The sequence below is a fragment of the Pavona decussata genome, unplaced genomic scaffold (genome assembly GCF_977016875.1).
Source record: "Pavona decussata unplaced genomic scaffold, jaPavDecu1.1 SCAFFOLD_133, whole genome shotgun sequence".
NCBI classification, from domain to species: Eukaryota; Metazoa; Cnidaria; class Anthozoa; order Scleractinia; family Agariciidae; genus Pavona; species Pavona decussata.
In genome coordinates this window covers 2,039,918-2,064,232 of record NW_028145546.1, presented here as the reverse complement: position 1 = coordinate 2,064,232, position 24,315 = coordinate 2,039,918, and the positions used below count along the sequence as shown (strand labels likewise).

Here is a 24,315-nt window from a genome sequence, read left to right as displayed (position 1 = left end):
GGTATGCAAGTGCGCAAATAATCTTGCCCCTTGTTATCTTTGCGATTAACTTCGCAAACGGTCCACCATCCATAGCCGTTGTACTCGCAAGCGTGACACTTTACAAATACCATTGTATACATCGGCTGCTGGTCAGCGAATACTTGCTTACAGAGCGGTTAACACCAGTAACAATTTAGACAACAATTTAAAACGACGTTCCTCTTTTAAAGCTTTCAAAAAGTCGATGAGGGAACATTTACTCGCCCAGCTGCAATATTCTAATTTTAACCGTATAGTTTTCTGTAATTTATATTGGATAGTTTGTACATTTTATCTCGAGACTTTACTTAGTTCACTAATGATGTAAATAGTTACTGAAAAGCCTTTAGAGGAGTTACGAATTTTTTAATTGAAACTTTCAGTTTATTTTCTTGGGTGTACGACAAAATTTGTAAACATTTTACTTGAGAAATCTTCTTGCTCAAAAATGGGTGTGCACATTTTTAAACCACAAAATTTGACTAAGAAAAAAACGTGGTGGTGCGTGAAAGGCTATGTTGTTCTCACCAAGGCAAACTTGTCGAACAAACATGTCAGTAGTTTCAGACATTAGAAAAGATAACATGTCGTGGATAACTCACCGAGAAATACTTGTTAGTCACGCAGGTGACTCAAGAGCAAGGAAAATACATGCTCCTTTGTAACAACGGAGTAAAATCAAGCAATAAATCTTACAAAGAATAAAGGAAAATATTTGCATTATATTTTTATTCACGTAAAAGACGTTTCGCAAGTAAATTGATGCACTATAATTCTTGTAGTGATATGATATGACTCTCTTCGAGGAGGACACCTCCCTTAGCCGGACATGACAGATAAAACTGGTATCCAGCCTTGGAGAGAGTTTTATATACTGTATTGAAACAAAGATAAATGACTATCTTTCTGAGATGTTTTTGATTGAGTTTAAAAGTTGTAATAAAAAGGTAATTATCAATTCAGTGAACTGGAAATTTGCTCTTTCTGTAAAAAACATGATTTAGTCGTTGCCCTTCGGAGTGGAAACAATCTTGTATTTTAGGCTCTTTGGCCAGCAGTTGATCGCCTGGAGAGACTCTGGGGTATTGGAATTTTTTTACCGCAGGATTTCTGCAGTAAAACAATTCAGAGCCGTTGCGAGGCAGGTAATCAAAAAAACAAATTTTTCAATTACCCCAGAGTCTCTTCTGGCCACCACCCACTGGCCAAAGAGCCTGAGGACTCTGTGTGCGAGATTGGAGCAGAAATCAAGGAAATATGTCTTGCGAGATCATTGCTCATGATAATTTAACATTTTACACTGCCATTTTATTCCTTGGAAAACTTATGCAATCTTCCAAGCCGAAATTCAGACTCTGAAGCTAATGCTTTCCAAACTATTTGTGCCACAGCAATGGTCCTACAAACATTCCCCTGGAACTCGCTGATGTCTCGCTAAATGGCTGGCTTGTGAAAAAGTTCTGGTACATCTCTCACAGGTGAACGGTTTCTCACCCGTATGTGTACGTATGTGATTGTTTAAAGTTGTCGCCCCCGAAAACGTGCGGGAACAAAATCCGCACTTGAACAGCTTGTCATTTGTATGTAACTCCACGTGACTTCTTAAGTCAGACGGAGTAGCGAAAGAGAGCGTACACTGACCGCACTGATATGGCCTCCGAGGAGTCTGGGAACACTCGTGCATTTGAAGCGACACCCGCTGAGTAAATGTCTTTAAGCACTGCCGGCACCTCCACATGCCAAACTCCTCCAGGGACATCTCCGATGCTTGAGTTCTCATTGGTTCATAGTAGAACTGGTTCATGTTTCGTTGAAGAGGTGGTGCTTGGGGTAAGTGAGCATGAAGGGCAGGTATGGGACGCTCTGATGTATTTCCAGACTGGAGTACTTTTCCTTCGCTTGTGCGAGGAGAAATTTGTTGATCATCTGGAAAAGTTATGGTGTGTTTTTCTTCAGCTTTAAAAACCGTAAGTAATTTCAATTAACTTAGCTTGTTTTTAGGCTTCCTCAGAGGTTCAAAAACGACCATTTCGCATACTAAATAAACATCAGATTCATTGAATACGAAATATCGGTCTAGAAGTATTAAATGGTATTACGTTCTAACAACGAAACGTTTCATCTTCATTTTCCTTCTGAAAGAATCTTAGCTAACTAAAGTAAGTGAGGTAACTTAGAGAGCCAAATCAGCTTAACCTTCTCTTAAAGGTACAGTATCTTTGTTCATCAACCTTTTTCACTATTAAATGATTAATTATGATGATATGGGGATAATGATGACGATGACAATGTTGTTGGTGGTAATGATGGTGGCAATGGCGATGACGATGATGAATATGAGGATCTGGGGGATGACTGTTGCAATCTGTACCTCATCATGTGTTGCTGAGTATCATTTAGTCTGGCGGAAGTCCATCTATCTAAAATCTCTTATGTTTAAAATGTTCCCTTTTAATAAGTGATGATACAGAGTACTCACTATTTATTAACTGTGATGACGTCACTTCCGGTGTGCTAGTTGTTCTCTGTGGAAGTTCTCTGTTGTTTGTATAGAACGATTCTTTCCTTTCCGGCAAGCCTGCCTGATTGCTTGAAGCATACTCTGGGCCTTTGCTCAGTAAGTTTTTTGTGCCTATCTTTTGTTCAGTTTTTGACACTGAGTCTTTGCTTCTGATTTGTGAAGGGTGAAAATTGCTATCATTCACTAAAGATCTTTGAGTAAAGTCCCTGAGTGACTGTGCGTCATATCCACTGGTTGGTATCATATTTATCTCAGTTCGTTTCATCTCTCCTCGCAAAGCCCCTGCAAATCTAGGTCCACCCCTAATACCAGGTAGACCAAACTGTTCTCGGCCAAACGAGCTACCCACACTGCATGTCGGGCGTACAAAGCGAGGCTGCAGAGGGCGCGTTGAAGGGACTCCGAAGGTTCCCATAGGAGCATTTTCCCGTAATTCCACGAGGCCGTATTTTTTAGGATCTTGTCCTGAGGAACTGACTTGTGTGCTAGTTGAACTGAGTTTTGGAGGTGCTCGAGAATATGAAGATGTTACTAAAAGGAGAAATTAGAGCAAAAACGAAACATCACATTATTGAACAAGATATTTTTAAAGGTTTTATGAAAAGCAGACTGGTGACAAAGAAAGCAATAATAGACCAAATTCTCAAAACACACCTCAACATAAATCTTTATCTGTTTATTCAGTAACGAAGGAGAGAGAAATTGTATGTTTAAAGCTAAACTTCTTACCAGATTCTCTAAAGAATTCATAATCCTGCATTCCCAAAGGAATTCCATAAAACTGAGGGTATTTGTCATCGTACCAAACCAACAGCTCTCTCCCCGGTGGAATTTCCTTGAATGCTCGATAAAAGATGTTTCCACAGTACTGGAAAGCATACAGGTTTTGCTCCTTGACGTGGCGTGCGCAGCGAATAAACCGCATCCAGCTGGAATTTTCTTCGTCGCTTCCATCGAGGAAATGACTCAATTTACCGTCTTTGAAGATCTATAAATCAAGAAATGTGTATGTAGGTTATGTCTGCTTAGATCTAGAGAAGATTAAAGGTTTTAAACGCATACTTCATGCATCCGGCCAGTGTTTATTTTCGCAGTAGTGGTGGTCTCGCCCTCAGCCTAGTTGTTTAAAAGCCGCTTAACACTAACTCGGGGGGCGCTTGTCATTTACACAAGCCACTCAGTTGTAAATTTTAGACGACGCGTTCCATTTGGTTTTACAACCGGAATTTCCGGATTTTCTGTGTAAATGGTAAGTCCTCTTGATCTGTTGTCTGGGATTAATAGTTTAATAAGGTTTCTGTTTTGTTTTCTCTTTCCTTTTAAAAAATGCTCAGACTCCCATGTTGGTTCCTCTGTTATTTATAGTAAATAGCGTAACAATTCCAATGTTATTTCATTGATAGCTTTGATTGAAAGAGTAGGACGTAAAAAAATTTTATTCGGCTAAATCGATTAAAGCTAAATCTGTCTCGCCGAGTTAAAACTAAAAGCACTCATTAGTCTACTCTCATTCATTTTGTTAACTAACCTTGTTTCACAAACAAATCTTTCTAACAAGACTTCCCATTTTGTAAATTACAGACTATAGAATCAGCTCTTTAAACAATAACAATATAACATGAATGATGATGATGATTATTGCTTCTATCATCATCATCATCATCATCATCATCATCATCATCATCATCAATAATCATCATCACCAACATCTTCAAGAAATGTAAAAGGTAGTAGCTATCTTTTACTATTTTTCATTCGTGATGCGTGGTAAATTTTCTTTTTGGATCTTGAGTGATCTTCAATTTGGAAAATGTATTATGGGGCTTCAGTTAATTTTCGATGAATCCTACCTCCCAAATGTATGCGGAATCAATATCTGGTGAGAGTCTCTGTGGTGTAATTCGTCTTCCTTCATATGGTCCAATCCATGTCCCCAGGGGAATGTGTTCCTTTGCACAAACACCGTAACTTGCCCCAGGAATACTCGACATACAGAGCTGCACTTCATCTGGGAATGATCTTATGGCGTTTGTGAGCTGGGGTTGTTCGTAGTCAGCAGCAGTCTTCTGTTTCTTTGAAGATGGAGGTTCTGAGATATCATTGAACAACTTATCAATGGTTGCGTAAAAAAAGAATCATAGCTTGCTTTCAAAATCCGAATAAAAAATCTCCTCAAAAGACTAAATAATGATTTTTGGGACACTTGAAGGTTATAACATATGTCAACATCGATTCTGGACGATGTCGGAAAATCCATTCTCACCATAAATCATTCTAATACCCAACATCCAGCATTTAATTTACCACTTCGATCACAGTCCCTTGCTGAATGACACATCAATGACGTCATCAACAAGAGGTCCTCAAATAGCCGGCACGTGCAAAAGGCAACGTCTCCCGCACAAATGTATGAATTCTTTTAAAATTGACCATGGTGTTAAATAACTGCAACGTATCAATTGCCGAGCAGAGTTGGCAAGAGTTGAAACTGTCCGCTGGTTGATTTGACATGGGTAGGTCAAGGAAGGTCGCTTTGCACCCACAGTCCGGCCCTTCGTGACAGTGTATTTACAAGTAGAAGACAATATGTTCCTTCAGCATGTTTGCTGAAGGGTGACCGATTGACTGTACCTAGATAAATATTTGCGTTAAGGTAAAGATGTAGTAGATATCAAGTACATTTAAGCCCTCGAATTAGTCGGCCATTAACCATAGTTGAAATACTTTGAAAATTTATAAAAAATATTCAATGGACAAGCAAGACGTGTTGAAAATAGTATTGAAAATAGGACAACTATTGGGATTATTAGTCAGTACACTTTCTGTGCAAGCGCAAATTTTCTGCCGTGAAAAGAAAACATTATATTGATTCAAAATAGAGCAATGCAAATTCAGTGTGCTCCTTCGTTTTCAAGACGTCACATCTTGGTTCGTAAACACTGCAGCGAAAGCGGAACTTCAGGGAACAATAAGGTTAAGTGAATAAATCATGAAAAGGCGACAAAACAATAACAATGATATTAACGCTACACCCATTCTTATTCTTGCCTATTCATGATTACGAGATACAATCTGCAAAAAACATCCAGAGAAACTTAGCAACTGTCGGTAACAAACTTGTCTTATATTGCATGTCATCCAGTATTGATCCAGTGGAAATGATGTTTGAGAGGTGGTGAACGGATCTATAACCTGTTGAATAGGCCTTAATCACTCTATGAGAGATAAAGGGGTCTTTGGAAAGCAAACTTTCCGCTTTTAGGAGATTTATGTTTTTGCAATTGATTTTGCTTCTTTAAGAACCCGACATTTCTTACACTTCTTTTTTTACTGTCTAATTTTGGTGCTTTTAGGTTTCCGTTACTCCACAAAAAAACTCCATGAATTCACGATCCCGCTGCTCGTGGTTCACAAATTTCTTACCTTGCTCATTTTCATCCTTTCTCTTTAGCTTGTTCACGTCTATAACCCTGACTTCCTTGTTGCCATACAGGAAAAAATTTATCGTTTTCTCGTCAAACAAGACGTATTTGTTTGCCGTGCTCTTTCCTCTGGTCTGCTCTTGTCTTGGGCTATCGTTGTTTTCCATATGCAATATGGCGGTTATGCCCTAAGGGTGAAATGGAGAGGCGTTTTATTAGGAAATCATGAAACTAAGCTTCCATCTGTTCCAACATTCAAGCCAAGTCTCCATTGCTGTAACAATGAAATAAAACGGTCTGGAAAGGATCCAAGTTTTTAAAGACGACGACATCAGTATAAGGAACCAATGAAGGTCAGAGCAAATTTGGCCAGCAGATGTAGGCAAAATTTTTATTTGATCAAACTAACAGTTTAAAGAAAGTCTCTTTTCGTTGCAACAAAAAGAACCCATTATTTTTTATTCCCGCTTCCAAGGTCTCAGGTCTCTGACGTGTATGAAGCGATGCAGTGTTCATGGAGTTAGTGTTGCTTTAAGGTAAACTTATAATCGACTACGGCGCACCTCTTTGACTTGCAAAACTACTGCTGCTCACCATCAACTTCTACTTATATTACTAAATTTTAGCTCCAAAATTTGTCCTCCTTTATATTGAGCTCAATTTAGCCAAGCAGGTTTAGGTCAGCGACAGCAGACTAAACCGCCACAACTAAACTGGCAAAATATCACAGACGAAAATAAACGGACCGCTGCGCTGAATAACAACTTACAAATTTTCTACTTTCTTGGAACCGCCGGTTCAGCAAGGGATTATTCTCAGCTATGACGTAACCTTTGCAATATGTAGTTTTTCCCATCCGAACTACACTCGTTTAGGCCAACGCAGCCAATAAATTAATAAGCGGTTTGTTCAAGTATCACTGCCGGCGTGTCTAAATAAACTGCTGAATATTTATCAGTTACGATTCCGTTTGTAAAAAATCTTTCGAAAAAGCGAACATTTAAGCAAAATTCCCTACACTCAAAGCTTTTTCTGTGATTTTCCGCCTCTTTTTGTTCCTGTCAAACAGATTTCACGACCAATCCCCGCGCAGTTACAAATAAAATAACTCGGAATTTTTTCCTCCTTCGTGCAGTCATGTCAAACTCGCTGTCGGGTTATTTCCCGTTTGCTGCCGGCCTTACAAACAAACGATCTATACAGCTGTTGTGCAATAACCGTCTACATAGCAGAAACGAAAAATTAATCATACGTTGGAGAGAGAAGCAGTTCAGGTTGGAGATGGATTAGAAACTTGTTGAAATTAATTAATTTATCAAGATATCGAGATGTGCTTTTTTTTTTATTATTTCGGATCAGCTTGTTATAAATCTGGAACGATTTTGATATATGCCTCCAGTTTTCTTTCGAATTCTTTGTGCCGTCCATATTTTCAATTTCGACAAGCAAAACATAAGCTCGCGTCTGTTAATAAAAATGAGGCAGTGTGATCATATTCCTAACAATTTTACTAGAATTGGGAGGCGATAAGAACACGTCAAGTCAAAAAGGTCACCCGCAGAAAAAAGTTCCAGTTGTGGTAGCAATATTTCATCGTAAAACAAAAGGATCCCAGCGAAGCCCAAATCCCAAGGTGTACGTGTTGTTTTGTCGCTGCTATATTTCACAATGATTATTCAATTTAATATCAGTCTGCTCGCAGATTACTTATAATTTATCTCTATCTAAATATGCCAACTTACCAATAAGGGCTATCTTTTAAACGCAATCGGATATTTCCTTGTTGGTCCTTGGAGTCAGCCGGCGCGAAAGCAGTCGTTTTCTCTGCTAGTTTCAGTTTGGATGCTCACAAAATAGTCTCTTGTTCCACTCTTACAGGGCATAAAAAGGAAAGCTCACTTGCTTGTATAGTCATGCGGCCTTGCTTTGTTAAAAAATTCCGCATTCCAGAGGACCACTCGTGACCTGTCTCCAGTGTCTGTGAAGTACAACTATTGTGGGCATCATGTTTACAGTCTCCTTCATTGGCAAACCAACGCGCTTTCCACGAAAAATCTAGAAGAAAGCTTTGTGCTTGTTTCAAGGATTCGATGCCTCTTTTTTCGACAAAAACAAACGTTCAAAAATTAGCCGCGCAAGATGACAATGCAAGATGACTCATGCCCGAAGGTGATTTCAAGGATATGTAAAGCAGATCTAATTTACTAATTACGTCAGGACGGCGTGTATTAGCACTGCTCTGAAATATATTTGATGAAATCGCCGGTTGTAAAATACTAGGCATGTATTTATTTGTTTACTTGGAAACATGGTTACCTCAGGAAGTTTTGAAGCATTATTCAGGGAGGCCATTCGCGTACAGATCTAATTATAGATTGAACAAGTAACAAGTACATTTCAGAGTCAAGTTTTTCTACTTCAGCCGACTCGCTCCATACGGGATAGAACTGTAAAAATTATACTTTCAGCGAATCAGCTTTCGTTGACATAAGCTAAAAGATTAAACTCGAGAGCATTTTCGTTTGGACAACTGTGATTTTATAAGCCTACAAGGAAAATACAAATATATGTACTTGTTTTTATGAAAGCGTTACCGCAATTCAGAACAATACTATGCTTTAGGGAAACGGAAAACTTCAAAAAACCTACGTGACAATATTAGGAGCGGAAACACTCGTTGGCAAAGCTGTAGCCGTGAGGCCAGTATTTGTTTTCATTAACAATATCTATGCGGAACTTTGGACTCTCGGCAAAGCAATTTAATCTGCACCATAGAAATGATTGTTTTATCTTATATTATTCTCCTCCAAGCCATTATCTCATTAATAATGCCTCTAGTCACCCGCAAAACGGAAAATTTTTTCTCGAAATCTTAAAATAGCTTCTGGGCATTTGTGTTAAGTCACGTAAATAATTTTTGTTTTTCTCGGGCTCATATGGGAACGAATTCATTCCAAAACTTTAAAAACATTCGTAGCAAAAGCAGGAAATGTGAAGTATAAACCTCCTGCTTTTAGACCGCTGGCAAGGTGATCTTACCTTGTAAGTGAAACTGATTTATATGACGCTGGAGGTACTGGTGGAATCTGTGACTTTTTCATTTTATTTAGTTAACCTTTAGGACTTTTTCTGACAATTAATACTGCAGACACACAGAATGTCGAATATTGAAGATCATGTACCGGTATTGGTATCTTGAATTGTAAGTTTTAGCAGTAAATGTATTTGAAACTTCACAGCAGTGGGTCAGAAAAGAGAGAGACCTTTTGTCGGCTAGCTGAATACACCATAACCTCAAACTTGTGCCACCATATTTTTATCACCAGTGAACAAGTTAAGTTCTCAACAGTTTGAGCCAACTTTTTCAATGTTCAGCTTGTTTTGAATGACAGCATGTAAGATACAAATTTGACTCGAGAAATAATGAGAATGCCAGTTGACTATATTAAAAACTGGATCAATGTTGTAGAGACTAAAACAGGTCGAAAAGAATTGAAAACACTGAAATGAGGTGAAAGCTGGCAGTCATATAGGGAATGTAAAGAGCGCCAACTCAGTGATTCATCAGGCACTAATCAGCGCCAAAATATAAATTCCAAAATAATATGGTAATGGAGCGTTTCTTCGACATCATAAAATTGACTAAATGAACATTGATTTCCTTCGTTGCCGTTTTTAAAGGGGCTACGATTGCTAAATTTATTAAAATTGTCATGTTTTACTACTGTTTTACCTACGTTACTTTTCAACTAAAGTACTCCCCCATGGAAGGGCTAAAGGGGCATCTGCACATGCGCAAGAAAATGGCGGGAAAAATTCACGAACAAGTGACAGAACACGAGAAAAGAAGGAGTTTTTTCTTTTAAAAATGAAGTATTAGAGGAATCACGATGGATTTCATCGAATTTAGATTGTTACTTTTGAAGGCAAAAGCGATCAGTGTTGAACTGAATATTGCGGTTTGTGTATTTTAGCCGCCTAAATAAAACTGATGAAGTCTCTTTGAATCAAATTTATTTAGTCTTATTGGTGAGTTGTAATTCAAGATTCCTTTCCAGCCGAGAACTTACATCTAGCAAGTCCGTCCGTGACGAAACAACGGTAGTAAGAGCCATAATTTGTTATTAAACTTTGTTTTCAGAGCTATGAGAAGAAACAATTTCAAACAGCTAGAAAGCTTAGACTTGAAGCACTTTTGTTCTTGGTTGCCCAACGTGCAAAATAAGTGTAAAACTGTTGGCCATGTGTGACAAATTTCAGACATGTTCGTTATAGTTCCAAGCGAAACAGCTGGCAAAGATCTGTACAACATCGCGGGGGATAAAAGCTCATTAGCGACGAAGGAATTTGTAGCTAAAAGCTGCAAGAAACAGACACTTTAAGTAAAATTCAGCACGCTTTTAAGTGGTTTGTGATCTGCCTCGGTTTTCAGCTTCAGCTGGCTGCCTAAGGCTTTAACAAGTTCGGGCAATCGGCACAGACTTTAGGCTTCAGACGTTAATGGGTTTTGTTGCAAAATTAAAGTATCATGTTTGTAATAAATTATTTATAATTTAGTGCTGCAATGTTGAAACAAGTCGAAATAACAATAGGCAGTGATAGACTATCTTGAGAATATTTTCAAGATACTTACTAGAGACAACTGCAGCGCTAGGCAACGCGCCTAAACTCGCCAGCCTTTAGAAACCATTACATTGTAACTGAGTAGTCTTAAAAGCAGTTCAAAGTAAACCTGTCCTGTTTAAGGTTACACGGGCGGAATATCTAGTGAAAACATTATATTTTTAGCTGGTCTCCGTAACGTCAAATATCTAGACAATCCCTCAGTTTCCAGATCCGCAGCGTGTCGATTCTCGTAGGAATTCATTAATGGCAAACTTTCCGTGGTCGGTCGTTTGCAATAAAATTAAAAATTATACAGTCATAGCCGTGTGGTGATTCATCCCTTAGTGAGATCTGACTTTAGCAACAGAAAAGTTAACAACTAAAGGTGTTAGTTTAGCCACTTGAGTCTGAAAACTCCTGATGGAATTGCAGCACTTAGAGAATGCCACATGGCTTGGAAAGAAACAGTCAATTTAATCAGTAAAAATGTCAAACAAATTAATGGATCTTGAACAGAGCAAAGTAGAGCTGGGAACGTTGAAATGCTGGTGGCGTTAATGGAATCCTGAAATGATCCGAAGTCGGCTCAAGTTCGTTGAAACACAGGGTAAGCTTGTGCTATTTATGTTGAAATGTCACTGAAATTTGTAAGATTTTCTACCACTTTGCATTAACTTAAAGATTTTGTTTAGATTTTTAGATCGGATTTCGCTCTACACATGCAATTGCGTTGTGTTTGATTTAAACTCCTGATTCCTCTTCAGAGAGCTTTTGGTGCATAATTGTCTATTTAATCCTTTAAAGAACGTTTAAAAACTAAAGCAAATATTTGCTCAAGTTTGGCTTTTGATTAAGAATAATATTATAATCCAGTTAGCTTGTCTAAAAGCTGTTTCTATTGACTTGGCTTTGTTATACAGGACATAAAACAAGCAACAAGTCACAAGTGGGAAATGAACCCCACCCTACTCCTGTCAAAAGTAAAAACAGACACATGTGTTTGATCGCTACTTATTCTTCGTGGCTCTCAAAACACAAAAATAAGGATTTCTAAAACTACTCTTTCATCAGTAAAGAAAACTATCTTCGACCCTTCGTTTCATTTCTTGAAGAATCTCGTTACGCTTTGGTAAATTTAGTTTGTTTTTGTCGTCAAGTTGTGACATTGTTCATTGTCAGTGACGTTCAAAAACTGCAAATCACTGTCGACACTAGGTATCATCTAAAGGAAAGGTTTCGTCCAACTTTGCATTCTTTTTACCGAAAAGATTACTTTTCTTTCCTGTTCTTTGGCATGATTAAGCTTAAACACATTTCCACTTCGAACGGAAACTTCTTTTACTTGTTGGGAGGTTCATCGTCAAAGCATTGATAACACTCCAGAAAGTTCCGGTAAAGAAGCATTGGCTGCGGTCGTTTATCTCGTTTTGTTGGTGAACCAGAAACTTCGAATAGTCGGTGAAAACTAAGCTATTATTTTTATGTTTTGAAATTTGGGTATCCCCTCTTTCGAGGTATTATATCGAAAATTATTTTTCGCTCGTTTTTGAAGTATATCCTTCAGTTGATCTTCCGCTCATTAAATATTAATCATACAGTTCGCGGTCACCTAATTGTGCGGCCTGACTACTTTTAACTGTGGTAATGCAGAAAGGATTTGTATTATTTCTCTTCAAATAAGAGCTGGCGTTTTCCTTAAATATGAGGATGCCATGTGCATAAAATGCTTTAATTATTCAGTATATAGAGTCACTGGTAAGACAGTATTGGGGGCATTTATTTGTACAGACAACAAGGTTGGGCATTCTAGAACCCAAAACAGTTCTAAGGAAAAAGCAAATTTCTGAAGGTAAGATATATTCAGCCATTTTCTACTCGTATTGATACGGAAATCATTTTGTCTAGGTTTTTGTAGAATATTCTTTCAAATAGTTGGGTTTACCTGCGCTCAATCTTGTCAGGTCGAGTAATCTGCACCTCGTCATCCACAGTCATTGTTTCTGTGTAGAGTTAGCTGCTCCTTGTCATCGTTTTGCTGTAAAAATCCTTTTGAAACTGCCTTTCAATCAACAAAGCTTTTTTTCTTTAGACCTCTTTGTTTGGCAATGTTTTTTTTTTCTTTTTTCCGTAACCATTTAAGGTGGGTCTGTTCATCATTTCCACGAATGACCTCTCTTCGTCTATCTACAGCCTCTGAGGTTTTGCTTGCTTGTCTTGTCATTGTGCTGCCATGAAAATAGTTTCAAAGCAGTCAAAACATGTTTGCTTGTAATATTTCATTTGTTTGACCATTTTAAGGTGGTCCTGCTAAAGCCGGAAATAGTCTCCACGCTTCGCCTTTGTCTGGAGCCTTTGTTCAACCCGTTGAATAATAGTTTGTTTGTTCATCTCGCATCGTGCTGAAAAAAGAAAAAAAAAACTCTTTTCAATCAGTCTTGCGATTAGCAAAGCACATTTTCTTGTAATATTTCATTAGTTTGACCGACTAAATCCTTTTCCCCTTGCTCATTTTGGTACGGAACTGTCGCCTTGATGTCAATGGCCTCTTTTCAGTTTTACCGCGACTCCGCTTGTTCATTTTGTCGTCACGTTTCTAAAAGAAAACCTTTTCTAATGGTCTTGCGACTGAGAAAAGCTTGTTTACTCTTCCTCGTTTGTTTCAAGATGCTTTTTGCATCACCACTTGGAGGTGGCTACATCGTTTTTTTAATGAGTCTGTTCCCATCTCCTTTGTTCACCTGAAGTAGCGCCAATTAAACAAGAACAAACCAATTCGCTCAAATTTAGATTAAAAAACTCAAGTTATTTGCTTAGAAGATACAAACACAGCACAAATGTCCCAGTATTTTTTTTTTTTCAAAAGTCGCATAACAGCCCGCATAGTTAACATGGAACCGGATAACTTGAGCGTGTTCAAGTGAGCTAAACCTGAGTTGAAACACTCTCCTCCACTGACTTATCGAGCTACCAGTTTCTGAGCACTGCTTCTGTTCTTATTTATACAGAAACTACATAATTTCGGTAACGTTGGGCATAATCAGCGGGCAACATTTGTGATCCTTGACATTGCCGTACAGTTTTCAACTGCTTGAATATTGGAACTTGATTTTCTTGCGCATGAAAAGTTTGTCCGACGTGAATAACCTAATATTTAGTCAGCTAAGCAACGGAAGTAAATTTTTTAGTTTATTCCTAACACACACTAACTTCCTATGTCGTTTGCTTGGCGTGAAGTTTTAAATTGTTTTCTTTACCGGTTTTGCTGTCGGGAGCAAAAGATCACAAAATGGCAACCGCTGGGGGTTTCCTTCAAGGTGTGGCAAAAATTGACCAATCAGTAAGCTCGGCTGCCAATTAAAAATAACACTGTTATTAGCTGGATCTAATTAATCACTTTGGTTTTAATATTCTACATGTCAAGTTAAAACCATCAGTTAAAAAGTTAATTAAGGGCCAGAAAAACGAACTAATTTCAACTGAATTTCCAAATAATTTTGGTGAAAAAAATCTGAGAAATAAAGATTATGCAACAAAGCAAAAGCGAATATTATTGGTGACAGTCATAAAGTGGCTGAAACCGAGCCAATGAACTGCTTCGTCTCTAACGATGTATTTTAGGTAGCCAATGATTGCGCAAGTTTTGAGACCGCTCATTGGTCCGCTCGATTTCTTCCTGTTCCGCCCCTCAAAAAAACAAAAGCACAGACTCTTGGATAACGATTGTCTGAATGTCGAAAGAAGATCATCAACCGGAACTTTTCGTTACTGGTAAGTTCGATATGCTGTCCTGCTGAAAAACGGTTTACTTAGCCGGGATGTAAACTCGAAATTTTTAAACGTATTTTCTGTGGAGATTAAGCGGATTGCTGGTATTTCTTTTTACTCAGTGGTAAAAATGCGATCAAAAGACACGGCAGTGTTTTCCAGTCTACCTAGATAGGAGGCTTTTACTCTTTGCGCGAGATTACAACGCGTAAAAAACTTTGCGCGTTTTTACCAAGGTTAATGACAAGGAAAATTATTCTTGAATGATTAACTTGCCAAATGCAAACCGTTTTATTACAACCAAGAAGTCCTTATACAGAGGCTCTTAAAAATTCCACTGGGTTATGCCGCGAGGTTCTGTCGATAATCTATAGGCATAAGGCTGGTTATTCAGTTGAGAAAGATTTTTAGCAGATGACAACAGCCTATTTGTCAAAGAAATGAGATGTTGCTATGTGAATAAATGACAGATGAATTTTTTACTCAGTGACACAGGCATACTTGTCTATTTGTGTTTGGATGTCGCTATAAAGGAAGATCATTAAACCAGACAACAGGCCACCAAACGGTCCGTTTCGATAGAAGAGATGAAGAGTGTTCAGATGGCCTTAATCGCCTCAGAAATTCGGACTACGTTCTGATGGAAAACTGGAATTTTCTTCGGAAAAATGCCACCTCAAATTTTCACAGCACTGGAAAAAAATTCTCCGCTTTGTATTCGAAGGGACAAAAATGAAAAAAGACCGGCTAGCATTTTCGGAAAGCCAACAGCAGTTCGGAATTTCCAAGAATAAGATGTTCTTCCCTATAAAACATTTTTCGAATTAAATTTTCAGCCAAAGAACTGTATTACCTTGCACAAATATGCCTTAAAATAAGAAACAAACATTTCAAGTATATTTTCTCTCGCTGGTGACCCTGAGAAAACTCGTTAATGAAATTAATATTGGGTTCTTCGGTATATTCTGAGAGCTTTTTACATTTAAAAGTTCACTGCAACACATAATTAATTTTTTTTCTGCCAATAATCATTAAAGAATTACATTTAGAGATCGATTAAAATTTTCAATTCTTACAGGAGCCCAGCAGTGAAGAGTGAAATATTGATCACACACACAAAATGTTTAAACTGTTTAACTTGCAATCAAGTTATGTCATCTTCGTCTTCAACGGAAATCTTCGACAGTCTTCGGCAATTGATGAAAATTTCCGAAAATTATCGGAAGCGTTCGTAAGCTGCTCGACATGAAATTTACTTTCTTGTGTTTTCATGTCTGTGTGTGCCAAATATATACATATTTTTTTGGTATTTCGATTCTATCGGCGGTTGTTTTGACTGACGAAAAGGGAAACTGAAGATTACTTTACGTATTAATAAGTACATAAATTCGTACAAGTCATTGTTCACTACTAGACAGAGCAACCACATTAGACTACCGAGAGTTAAATTAGAGTCAACAAAAAAGTCATTTTTCTATCATGGCGGTATGGTTTTTAATCAAAATTTGTAGTTTTGTAGATTTTTATAATAGTTTTATATTTCTATCATTTTGATGTGTGTGATCTTTTAAGTATTTCTAGAATTTTTAACATTGTAATAAGGGCTTCCGTTGATAACAGTAATTTTGTTTTTATAATTACTGAAGGAACTACCCTGTTTTAAATAAAAGTATCTTTTTCTTCTTCTTTGTTATGGGCGCTCCCTGGGAAATTATTTTGAGTTTTAATTTCCTTTTGCACGTGAGGTCGAGCGAATTTTCAACCAATAACAAGGTCGCTTTTTCTTTTAGCAATACGTAGTTAAGCCGCCGTTACACGTTGAAACTTTTAGCTGAAACTTGTGTGCAACGGCGCTGCGAAACAAGTTTCAGCAAGCGTTGCGCCGTGTAACATGGTCGGTTTCGTGAAACTTTTTCGAACTTCCGTTGCGAGACAAGTTTCACGAAAAGTAGAACCGCTTTCTACTTCTGCAACGGCTTGCAACGGTCTCAGCGGTGAAAAAACAAGAGTTTCACCGTGTAACACCACTTCGTGAAACTGGTCTCGTTCGCCGTTGCACACAAGTTTCAGCTAAAAGTTTCAACGTGTAACGGCGGCTTTACAGTGACATAATTCAAGAATCGTGCTCTCTGTGTGTCCAGAATGTCTGTTATGTGGGAAGCATGATTTGATCGAACACCATCATGACCACCACATAAAATGTTTTATCATTCACATTAGATGGAAGACACGACACAGCAGTACTTAGAGGCACAAAATCCTTCGCCAACGGTGGTCAAGAAATCACCTTCATCTCAACGGGAACAAATTACTTCCCAAGTTTTGCAGTATGTTCTGTTTGGCTCAAACCCAGTCAAGATAGTGAACATTAAAGGTTCAGGTATAGTAACAGTTTTCGTAACATGTTTCTGTAATAATATTTACTCTATTTACCCAAGTATTCTTCCTTAAACTTCGGGAAGAAAAACCATCACTTTTCGCTTTTCCTCTTCCCCCCCCCCCCCCCCCCCTTCTCCAAACCCACGTCACCCTCATTCATTGGAACGCGAAGGAAACTGAGCACGATATAAAATTTTAACCCCTTGTGCGCATGCTTGACATTATCACGTGTCGCATTCGTTCTTACACCCTCCACCCTCATCTACTGGTCAGCGGGAACAAGGACGACCGGGATATCTTTGTTGACCGTGACCGTGTGCTCTTGCGAATGCGTTGGGTTCGTGCTCGGTGACTTAGTAAAAGGATAATATTTTTCCGCCTTTTGTCTCGAAAATGTTAAATAAGCTAATATTTTTATCTGTGAATACCCAGGGTGCTAGAAGTTATATTTTCCTTTTTTTTTGCGGGGGGGGGGGGGGGGGGGGGAGAGAAGGCAAGCCACAGTAATGAGGAACGAAGCGATGCATTCGTTTAATTCAACAAGTTCCTGTAGGCCTTAGTAACCCTTGACTCGCTAGTAACCTTCAAAATAAAGGCAAAATAACCTGATTTCGAGGATTTAAGATTCTAAAGATTAATCTATTTATTTACAATCTAGCTAATGAACGGGAACCAGAGTTTCCAGCGGTAACGCCAGATGAAGACGAAACAGTTATAGAAACAGATAACAGGCAATCCGTGCAAGCAAATGTAAAGCTCAGTTACGCTGTAGCCTCATTCCCGGATGAGGTGACACTGTGTCTCTCCAGCATCCCTGGGACAAATTTCGGAGTCTGCGCCAAGCAACATATTCCTGTAGGGACGTGGATTGGTCCATATGAAGGGAAGCGTGTTACCATTGATGACGTCACGGCTGATATGAATACGTCGCACATGTGGGAGGTAAGATGCCAGCAAGGGGTACATTACATTAATTCTAAGCTTCATGGTTTGTTGGCGTTATCTGGCAGCAGCTGCGCATGTTCCATTTAGCCCTACATATACCGATATTGATATTGGTTGGAGAAACCTGACAAAATGCTGGATGCTCGAGAAAACCATACGCTGCTTCCTTTCTCACCACTGCGTCCTAATTAAAACCCGGCGCCAGAGGTGGGTTGAGTTTGTTATTAGTTTCAAAGGTGATTTTTCCCAGGGTCCTCCCGCTTGTCCATTGCGTCGAAAACCAACATCTCGAAATTCCAACTTATATATGGATAGTCTATTTATGTACTCCTTGCTAAATACCGTTGTCTCTCAAGGAAAGTGAACTTATTCACAATATTTATTCATTTTTTTTTTATTAACATAGTTAAGTGGTAAATCGTAAATTCCCCTATGGCTATTCCTGAAAGGTACTCCATTAAGGCCGGTTACTATTGTAGATTGAAAGCCTTCCAATTTCACCCCAACCCTAGTAACTAAGCAACATAATTATGCCACTTGAATTGCTTCCCTGCAACATCTGAATCCTTGTCCTTTCAGAATAAATGTTAGGAAATTTTGCCCAACAATTATTGAATGCTATTACAGGAATGATATTCCTATATCTACTCGTCAAAAATCAACAAAACAACATTTAAACGAGCTCTCTTCCAGTATTATTTTGCTCAGTATTAATCACTGCCACACGACCTTGTAAAACGTTTTCTGTCTTTCTTCTGCTCTATTTATAATTAGTTTTCCTTTTTCTTTTCTTTTTTTTTCTATCTTGACAAATATTGTAACGTAATTTTAAAGGGCATACATTTAGCTAACTATATTATGCCCTTCTCCACTCCTTTCCTACGTACTGCAACCTTTTGTAATATGATCATGTGGAGTAAATAAAAAATACAAATGCAATTACAAATATTACAGGTGATTAACATTAGAGTTCTGTTATTTTCTGTAGATTTATGATGACAACCAACTGGACTACTTCTTAGACGGGAGTGATAAACACACTTCAAGCTGGATGCGGTTCATACGTTGCGCGCGTCACAAGCAAGAGCAAAACCTGTTTGCATTCCAGCATAACAAGAATATATTCTATCGAGCATTCCGTGACATTCCACGTGGATGTGAGCTTTTGGTTTGGTATGAGGACAGTTACACGCAACATATAGGCATACCAGTGGGGATTGGGAACAAGAGTTCTTTTCTTCACTTACCTGGTATTATGTTAATTTGCTGCAAATGTTTTACATAAGATCAAGAGGGGGCCACGATAACTGGCTGTAGTGCATCCCCAGCTTTTTTTATTTCACTTTCTATCCGTGTAATTTGTTTTCGCATGGAAAAAAATTGTGATATCCTACGGGTACTTTTTTCTACGCTTCATTTCCGTCGAACGTCCGCTAAACAGGGCACTTCTTTCAGTTCTCCAAGATTGGCCAATCACAGCGTGTTTCCATATAGGAGCTTAAAATGTTGGGCGGGACAACATGACTTGATTTTCGCATGATTCATATCTCCTCTGCGCTGACCTCCAAGTCATCGTAAAGGATTAAATTTTAAAAGGATTAGTTTCAAAACCAGATATTTGGCCTAAAAAATACTTCATGTAGACTAGAGGGTACCTTTTCAAGACATCTTCGTTTTAAGGCACCCCAGGGGGACAAGGTACTCAAAATAGTTTCATGCGTGGAAGCTTGGTTCGGAGGTTCAGCCCCTCACCCTCTCACATACCATACTTTTACCGAAATGTCTGAGCCCTACATCTCGCTTTTTTAAAACGCAGTTTCAGCTACAGTGGGGCGCTGTTAATACCCGGCTTGGATCTAACGTATGTTTTACCTTGTCAAAATAAAAGTACGATAGAACGAAAGTGGAGAGGGCAAGGGCATTATATGGCGTACAAAACCTAATCGTTAACTAATTGTATTTTCTTATAGAAAAAAGATCAAGTGAGAAACATCCCATTGCAGCTCGTTTGTCGCGTGACAGCATATCATCAGAGGAACATGAAATCCCTGAGAATGCTGAGAATGGGTCCAGCCAAGACTCGTCTAAGCTGAGCCGAGGACCGAAAAGAAAATCGTCAACACAAACCTTGTTCAGTTTGCTGCATCAAGAAACATCTGAGGAACCCTCAACTCTTGAATCACAACGACACAACAAGAGATTTCGACTGGAGCAAGAAATTAGCAACAACAACTCACTGGATTACAACGAGACAGCAGTGCAACTATCTCGCGCAGGCGTGGATCACAACAAAAAGCCCAGTACAAGTGAACATGGGGGGACACACCACCGGAGGGCGATTGACGATGTGCTGGACAACGCTGGGGAGGGTGGTGAGTTCAAATGTGGCCAATGCAAAACAACTTTTACTCAGCGGTCTCTACTAAACAACCATCTGTGTTCGCGCATGCCCTGTAAACCATATAGATGTGGCCATTGCCAAGAGGCTTTTGCGCAATCGAAAGAACTGCGCATGCACGCAGTGGTCCACGTTAGCGAGAAGCCATTCAAGTGCGGGTACTGCTTGCGGGCATTCTCAGGAGCCACTACTTTGAACAATCATGTGCGCACGCACACCGGTGAGAAGCCATTTCTGTGTGACGGGTGCGGCAAGTCATTCTCCCAAGCTTTCCAGCTCAGCCGCCACCGCAGGATTTGCGCGCAACATACAGACTAAAACTACAGATAAAACTACTTGAAACGTGGAATCAGAAAGTGAACTGTATTGTGTTGAAGAAAATGTTTTGTTAACAGATGATATATGTTATTTTCCAAAGGTTCTTAATTTGGTAAGAAGGATATTTTTTCCAATTTGCAATATTTAAAAAAAATGAGTTGATATTTGATTTTATCAACTATTCAGAACAGCTGAAAGAACAGGGATAAAGATCTCCCGTCAAAAAGTCTAAAAAAAAGAGACTTTATTCTTTTCCTGTTCGTTGTCTCAAACTTTGCCTCTGGTTTCTGACGGTGCGTTTTTCATCCGGTGTGCAAACAAACACGGATTACACTTTTTGAAGGTTTTTTCTTAGCTTAGGCAAAAATCCAAATAATCATAATTAGTTAAAGCTTACAATGAATTGAATTAACTGAAATAAACGCTACAAATTGCCATTCATACCGTTATTTTTTTACCGAGGGAACTGATTTAGTTACCAGAAATGGCATCAGTATGTGATAAATGCACAGCCCCTTTAAGAAAACGTTTTGAATGGAGTTCAAAACCACGTCATGCTTATATCATGACACGACCAGACCCAGTTGCTAGAATGCTTGGCTTTCTCAACAGACATTGTGAAGAGATCGAGTGCTGACGTTTTGAGCGTTAGCAAATTCGCTCTGATGAAGGGCTAACGCTCCAAACGTCAGCACTCGTATTTCTTAATGGTGGCCAAATTACCTTTCCATTCATTCATTATCTAAGAAGTGCATTATGTGATGCCCTCACAATATACAGTATATACAAACAGAAAAAAAAACATTTAACACAATATTAATTGATCTGTCAACTGTCACAGTAAAACAGAAATGGTTGCCTTTACGCACATGGATTCTATCCCCTAGCCCAGAGTCCTCCTTTTTCGTGCAGGAGAGAATGAAGTGATTCTTTATTTTTGTCAGCAATTTTTGCGACAGTGTTAAACGCAATTTACTCAACTCAACCAAATCGTCTGTGAGGACTAGCGATGATTTTCGCTGTTATTTTAAGGCTATTTATCGTATTATAAGAGCAGAGCGCAAGCGATGTGAGCATAAAATCCAGCACAGTTCTGATCCTATGGGATTACCTCAAAGCTGCAGACAATTGACAATTTGACAACAAGGCTGACAAGGCCAACATCCTATACACTCTGCTCTCACCCCCACGAGGGCGCGCAGCGAAAACGCCACTGGAATCGCATCACAAAGTGATCTCCTGTGTAAACGAGTCTTAAAACAAATTAGCCTGCCACGTGCGTATGTCGATCCGCGTCAAGAAAAAGATGTTACAGTCAACCCAAGTCACGCGTGAACGATATTTTTGAAATTTGAGCGGAGTTTTGAAATTTACATGTCAGTTTTGAAAATCGCCAACGAGATTTCAGAGTTCCCGTATAAATTTCCCTAGCTCAATCATTGACGGTATAAAGCTAAGAATTTTTCTTTACATTGCAAAATTGAATATTTCAAGAATAACAATTGTTTCTCAAGTATTTTGAATCTTTTTTTTTTTCAGTTAATGCGTCTTTTTCGGAACGATTTCCAGAGAAATGTCCAACATTCCATTCACACGTCGGACATTACAAAGAGAAATTCGAATGTTCATTTCATTCTTGGAAATACTGTTCACGCGTGACCTGGGTTGACTGTAAAATATTTCTCCAAAACTTCCTCGTCAAGTCAAACAATTAAGATAAAAAGGGATCGATTCTTTATTGTAGACACTTTAGTTCTGTGCTCTCCACAAAGCTAGTTCCGATACTCTTTTACACAGGAGCGAATTCAATATGAAATACTGCTAACACTCATTGGTCCGTGACTTTACACCCATATATTTAATAGGAAAGTCGTTAACAGTATGGAAGGCTTTGTTTCAAGTGAAACTTGGTGGACTATTTTCTGTTCTTATTTTATTTTATATATTCCGGTTTTTTTTTTTTGGCATAGCAACTATCATGAAAAAAAAAAAAAAAAATGGCGTGAAGACCCAGCATGTCAATTCAGTTCTGTGCGTTTTTTCACACTGTACAAATAAATTAGTGATTGTATTGCTACTATATGAAACAGAAAACGCCGACTGCACTGGGGCGGTAAAAATTTCCACCTGAATTTCACAAATGGCCAACATTAAGCGTGAATTTATGCAATTCAACTTGCTTTGAAAAGTAGTCACTCAAAGTTAAACACGCCGGCATAACCTCAAGAGCTAAGGATATGACGTATTTTTCCTGATTAAACCAGTAATTACGAATAGATTGTTCCTTTTCTCAGAAAACATTAGACACAATTTCTTATTTGAAAGTCGTATTTACTTTTTTTTAATTCTCCAGTCTCAGACAGTTTTCTCTAAGTGTTTTTCTAGTTTAATGAAGCATAATTAAAACTGGCGAACTGCAGCCGCTTGACTTCTGTCTTGGAATATTCGACAGATATTGCTTACAAAAGTGCCACACAAATAAAGCACTTAGTTTGATTTGTTTGATTTGCTTTGCATGCTTGAAAAATTCTAAGCTATTTTGTTCACATTAGGGTCACCCTGTAGTGGCCGCAGTTGCTCTTTCTCACACAAGATTTTGCAAATTGAAAATTAGTATTTATGCAGAAGTCAAGCTTTTTTGTATATTGCCTCTAATTAATTTCGATTATAGATATTAAACATTTTGAAAGTATTCAATAAATGTAAGAGGGAACTTGAACTTTACTCAGGCAGCTTTCTTTACTCGTTTTGTGATGCGAGTGATACTTATTTTTAACCTAAGTTGTTGACCAAGGCCTAAGAATATCACAGGAAAGTATTCAGATTTCCCTTTGCATATGCAACAGACAGCGGAACATCTTTGTTTTCAAGATCCCACCTTCAACCGCAAACAGGAAAAAGTTGCACAGCTTGGGTAATTTGGACGCCTGCGGAGCAACAATTTACCATTAATGGCTCTGACGTCAATCAAAGCGGAAAAAGTGGTAGCGTTGCAAGTGGGTTCTGCACAATCAAGTGCGACAAACTGTAAACAACAAACAGTTTGCGGTGAAGATAATGGATTCTTGCTGATACTGACGAACAACAAGAATTCATAACGTTGATATCCTTGAAGTGTTACACAAAGGTTTCATCTGGCGCTACACAGGCGTTCTACTTGAAAAACTGAGTTGAAATGGAATGAAAAACTCAGGAATAGTTTTCCCTGATAGAATTCAGTAGTTCTGGAAGAGTGGAGTTTTTATTATACGACGGTTAAATGACTGCAGGTTTCCCCTGAGGGGGAAAACGAGCCTGGAGAGGGCCAGGGTAGGGGACTGGGGCAGTAAGTTAAGCACGATGCATCTATGGAAGCCCAACATAATATTCAACAAAATAAAGGATCTGTCCACTTTGATTAGACACCAACTCAAATCTTTCTTAAGAACTGAGAAAAATGACATCAAATAATCAAAAGCTACATAATTTAGATAGACCTATCTAGTTGACGTAAAGCTTTGTCAATGTTATTGTGTTCAGTAGGCTCGGTTGGGCGATGTGTCAGTGACTCAGTTTCTCTGTGTGTTTCAAGGTGTTGAGGTAATATGTTTTGAACAAAAACAAAAAAAGAAAGAAAAAAGAGGTGAAAACCGAAACACAAATCTCTGCAACACCAGTATCATTTTAGTAAACTTTAATACCAGTACGGGCGTTTGCCTTGATCTAACAGTTGCCTGGCGCTAAATATATTGCCGTGGTGTAGAACTTGTCTTTGCTCGTTTCAAAAATTCTTTACCAGTGAAAAATAATTCAGTGAGCTTGCCGTGACAGAAGCACGATTTGATTCAAAGCTTCCAAATTCTTTTTAAACGACTCGAACCCAGGAGAGGCGTGCGGTGATGACGGTTTCCATCACCGAGTAGTAAGTTTCAATACATACATGACTTATTAACTGAAACCAA

The 24,315-nt window shown here is 38.6% G+C and overlaps 2 protein-coding genes across 5 annotated transcripts; one reads left to right on the top strand and one right to left on the bottom strand.

The window, feature by feature from the left end:
- Positions 1-57: 57 nt before the first annotated feature.
- Positions 58-12,651, bottom strand: LOC146468169 (uncharacterized). 2 transcript variants are annotated; one of them, XM_085124877.1, is made up of 7 exons: positions 12,512-12,610; positions 7,707-8,019; positions 5,966-6,152; positions 4,393-4,631; positions 3,272-3,530; positions 2,501-3,073; positions 58-1,947 (listed from the first exon to the last, which is right to left on the bottom strand). In XM_085124877.1, exons 3-7 carry the CDS (start codon positions 6,129-6,131, stop codon positions 1,421-1,423), a joined length of 1,764 nt encoding a protein of 587 aa, XP_084981003.1. In that variant the 5' UTR covers positions 6,132-6,152; positions 7,707-8,019; positions 12,512-12,610; the 3' UTR covers positions 58-1,420. The 2 variants fall into 2 exon arrangements, with proteins under 2 accessions (XP_084981003.1, XP_084981004.1); XM_085124878.1 differs by lacking the exon at positions 7,707-8,019 and having other exon boundaries at positions 12,512-12,651.
- LOC146468168 (putative histone-lysine N-methyltransferase PRDM6) lies at positions 10,000-20,804 on the top strand. 3 transcript variants are annotated; one of them, XM_085124882.1, is made up of 5 exons: positions 10,000-11,176; positions 16,555-16,714; positions 17,372-17,655; positions 18,647-18,908; positions 19,629-20,804. In XM_085124882.1, the coding sequence occupies exons 2-5, from the start codon at positions 16,555-16,557 to the stop codon at positions 20,372-20,374; spliced, it is 1,452 nt and encodes a 483-aa protein (XP_084981008.1). In that variant the 5' UTR covers positions 10,000-11,176; the 3' UTR covers positions 20,375-20,804. The 3 variants fall into 3 exon arrangements, with proteins under 3 accessions (XP_084981008.1, XP_084981010.1, XP_084981011.1); XM_085124884.1 differs by lacking the exon at positions 10,000-11,176 and adding an exon at positions 11,702-12,418; XM_085124885.1 differs by lacking the exon at positions 10,000-11,176 and adding an exon at positions 12,577-12,709.
- The last annotated feature ends 3,511 nt before the right edge of the window (positions 20,805-24,315 follow it).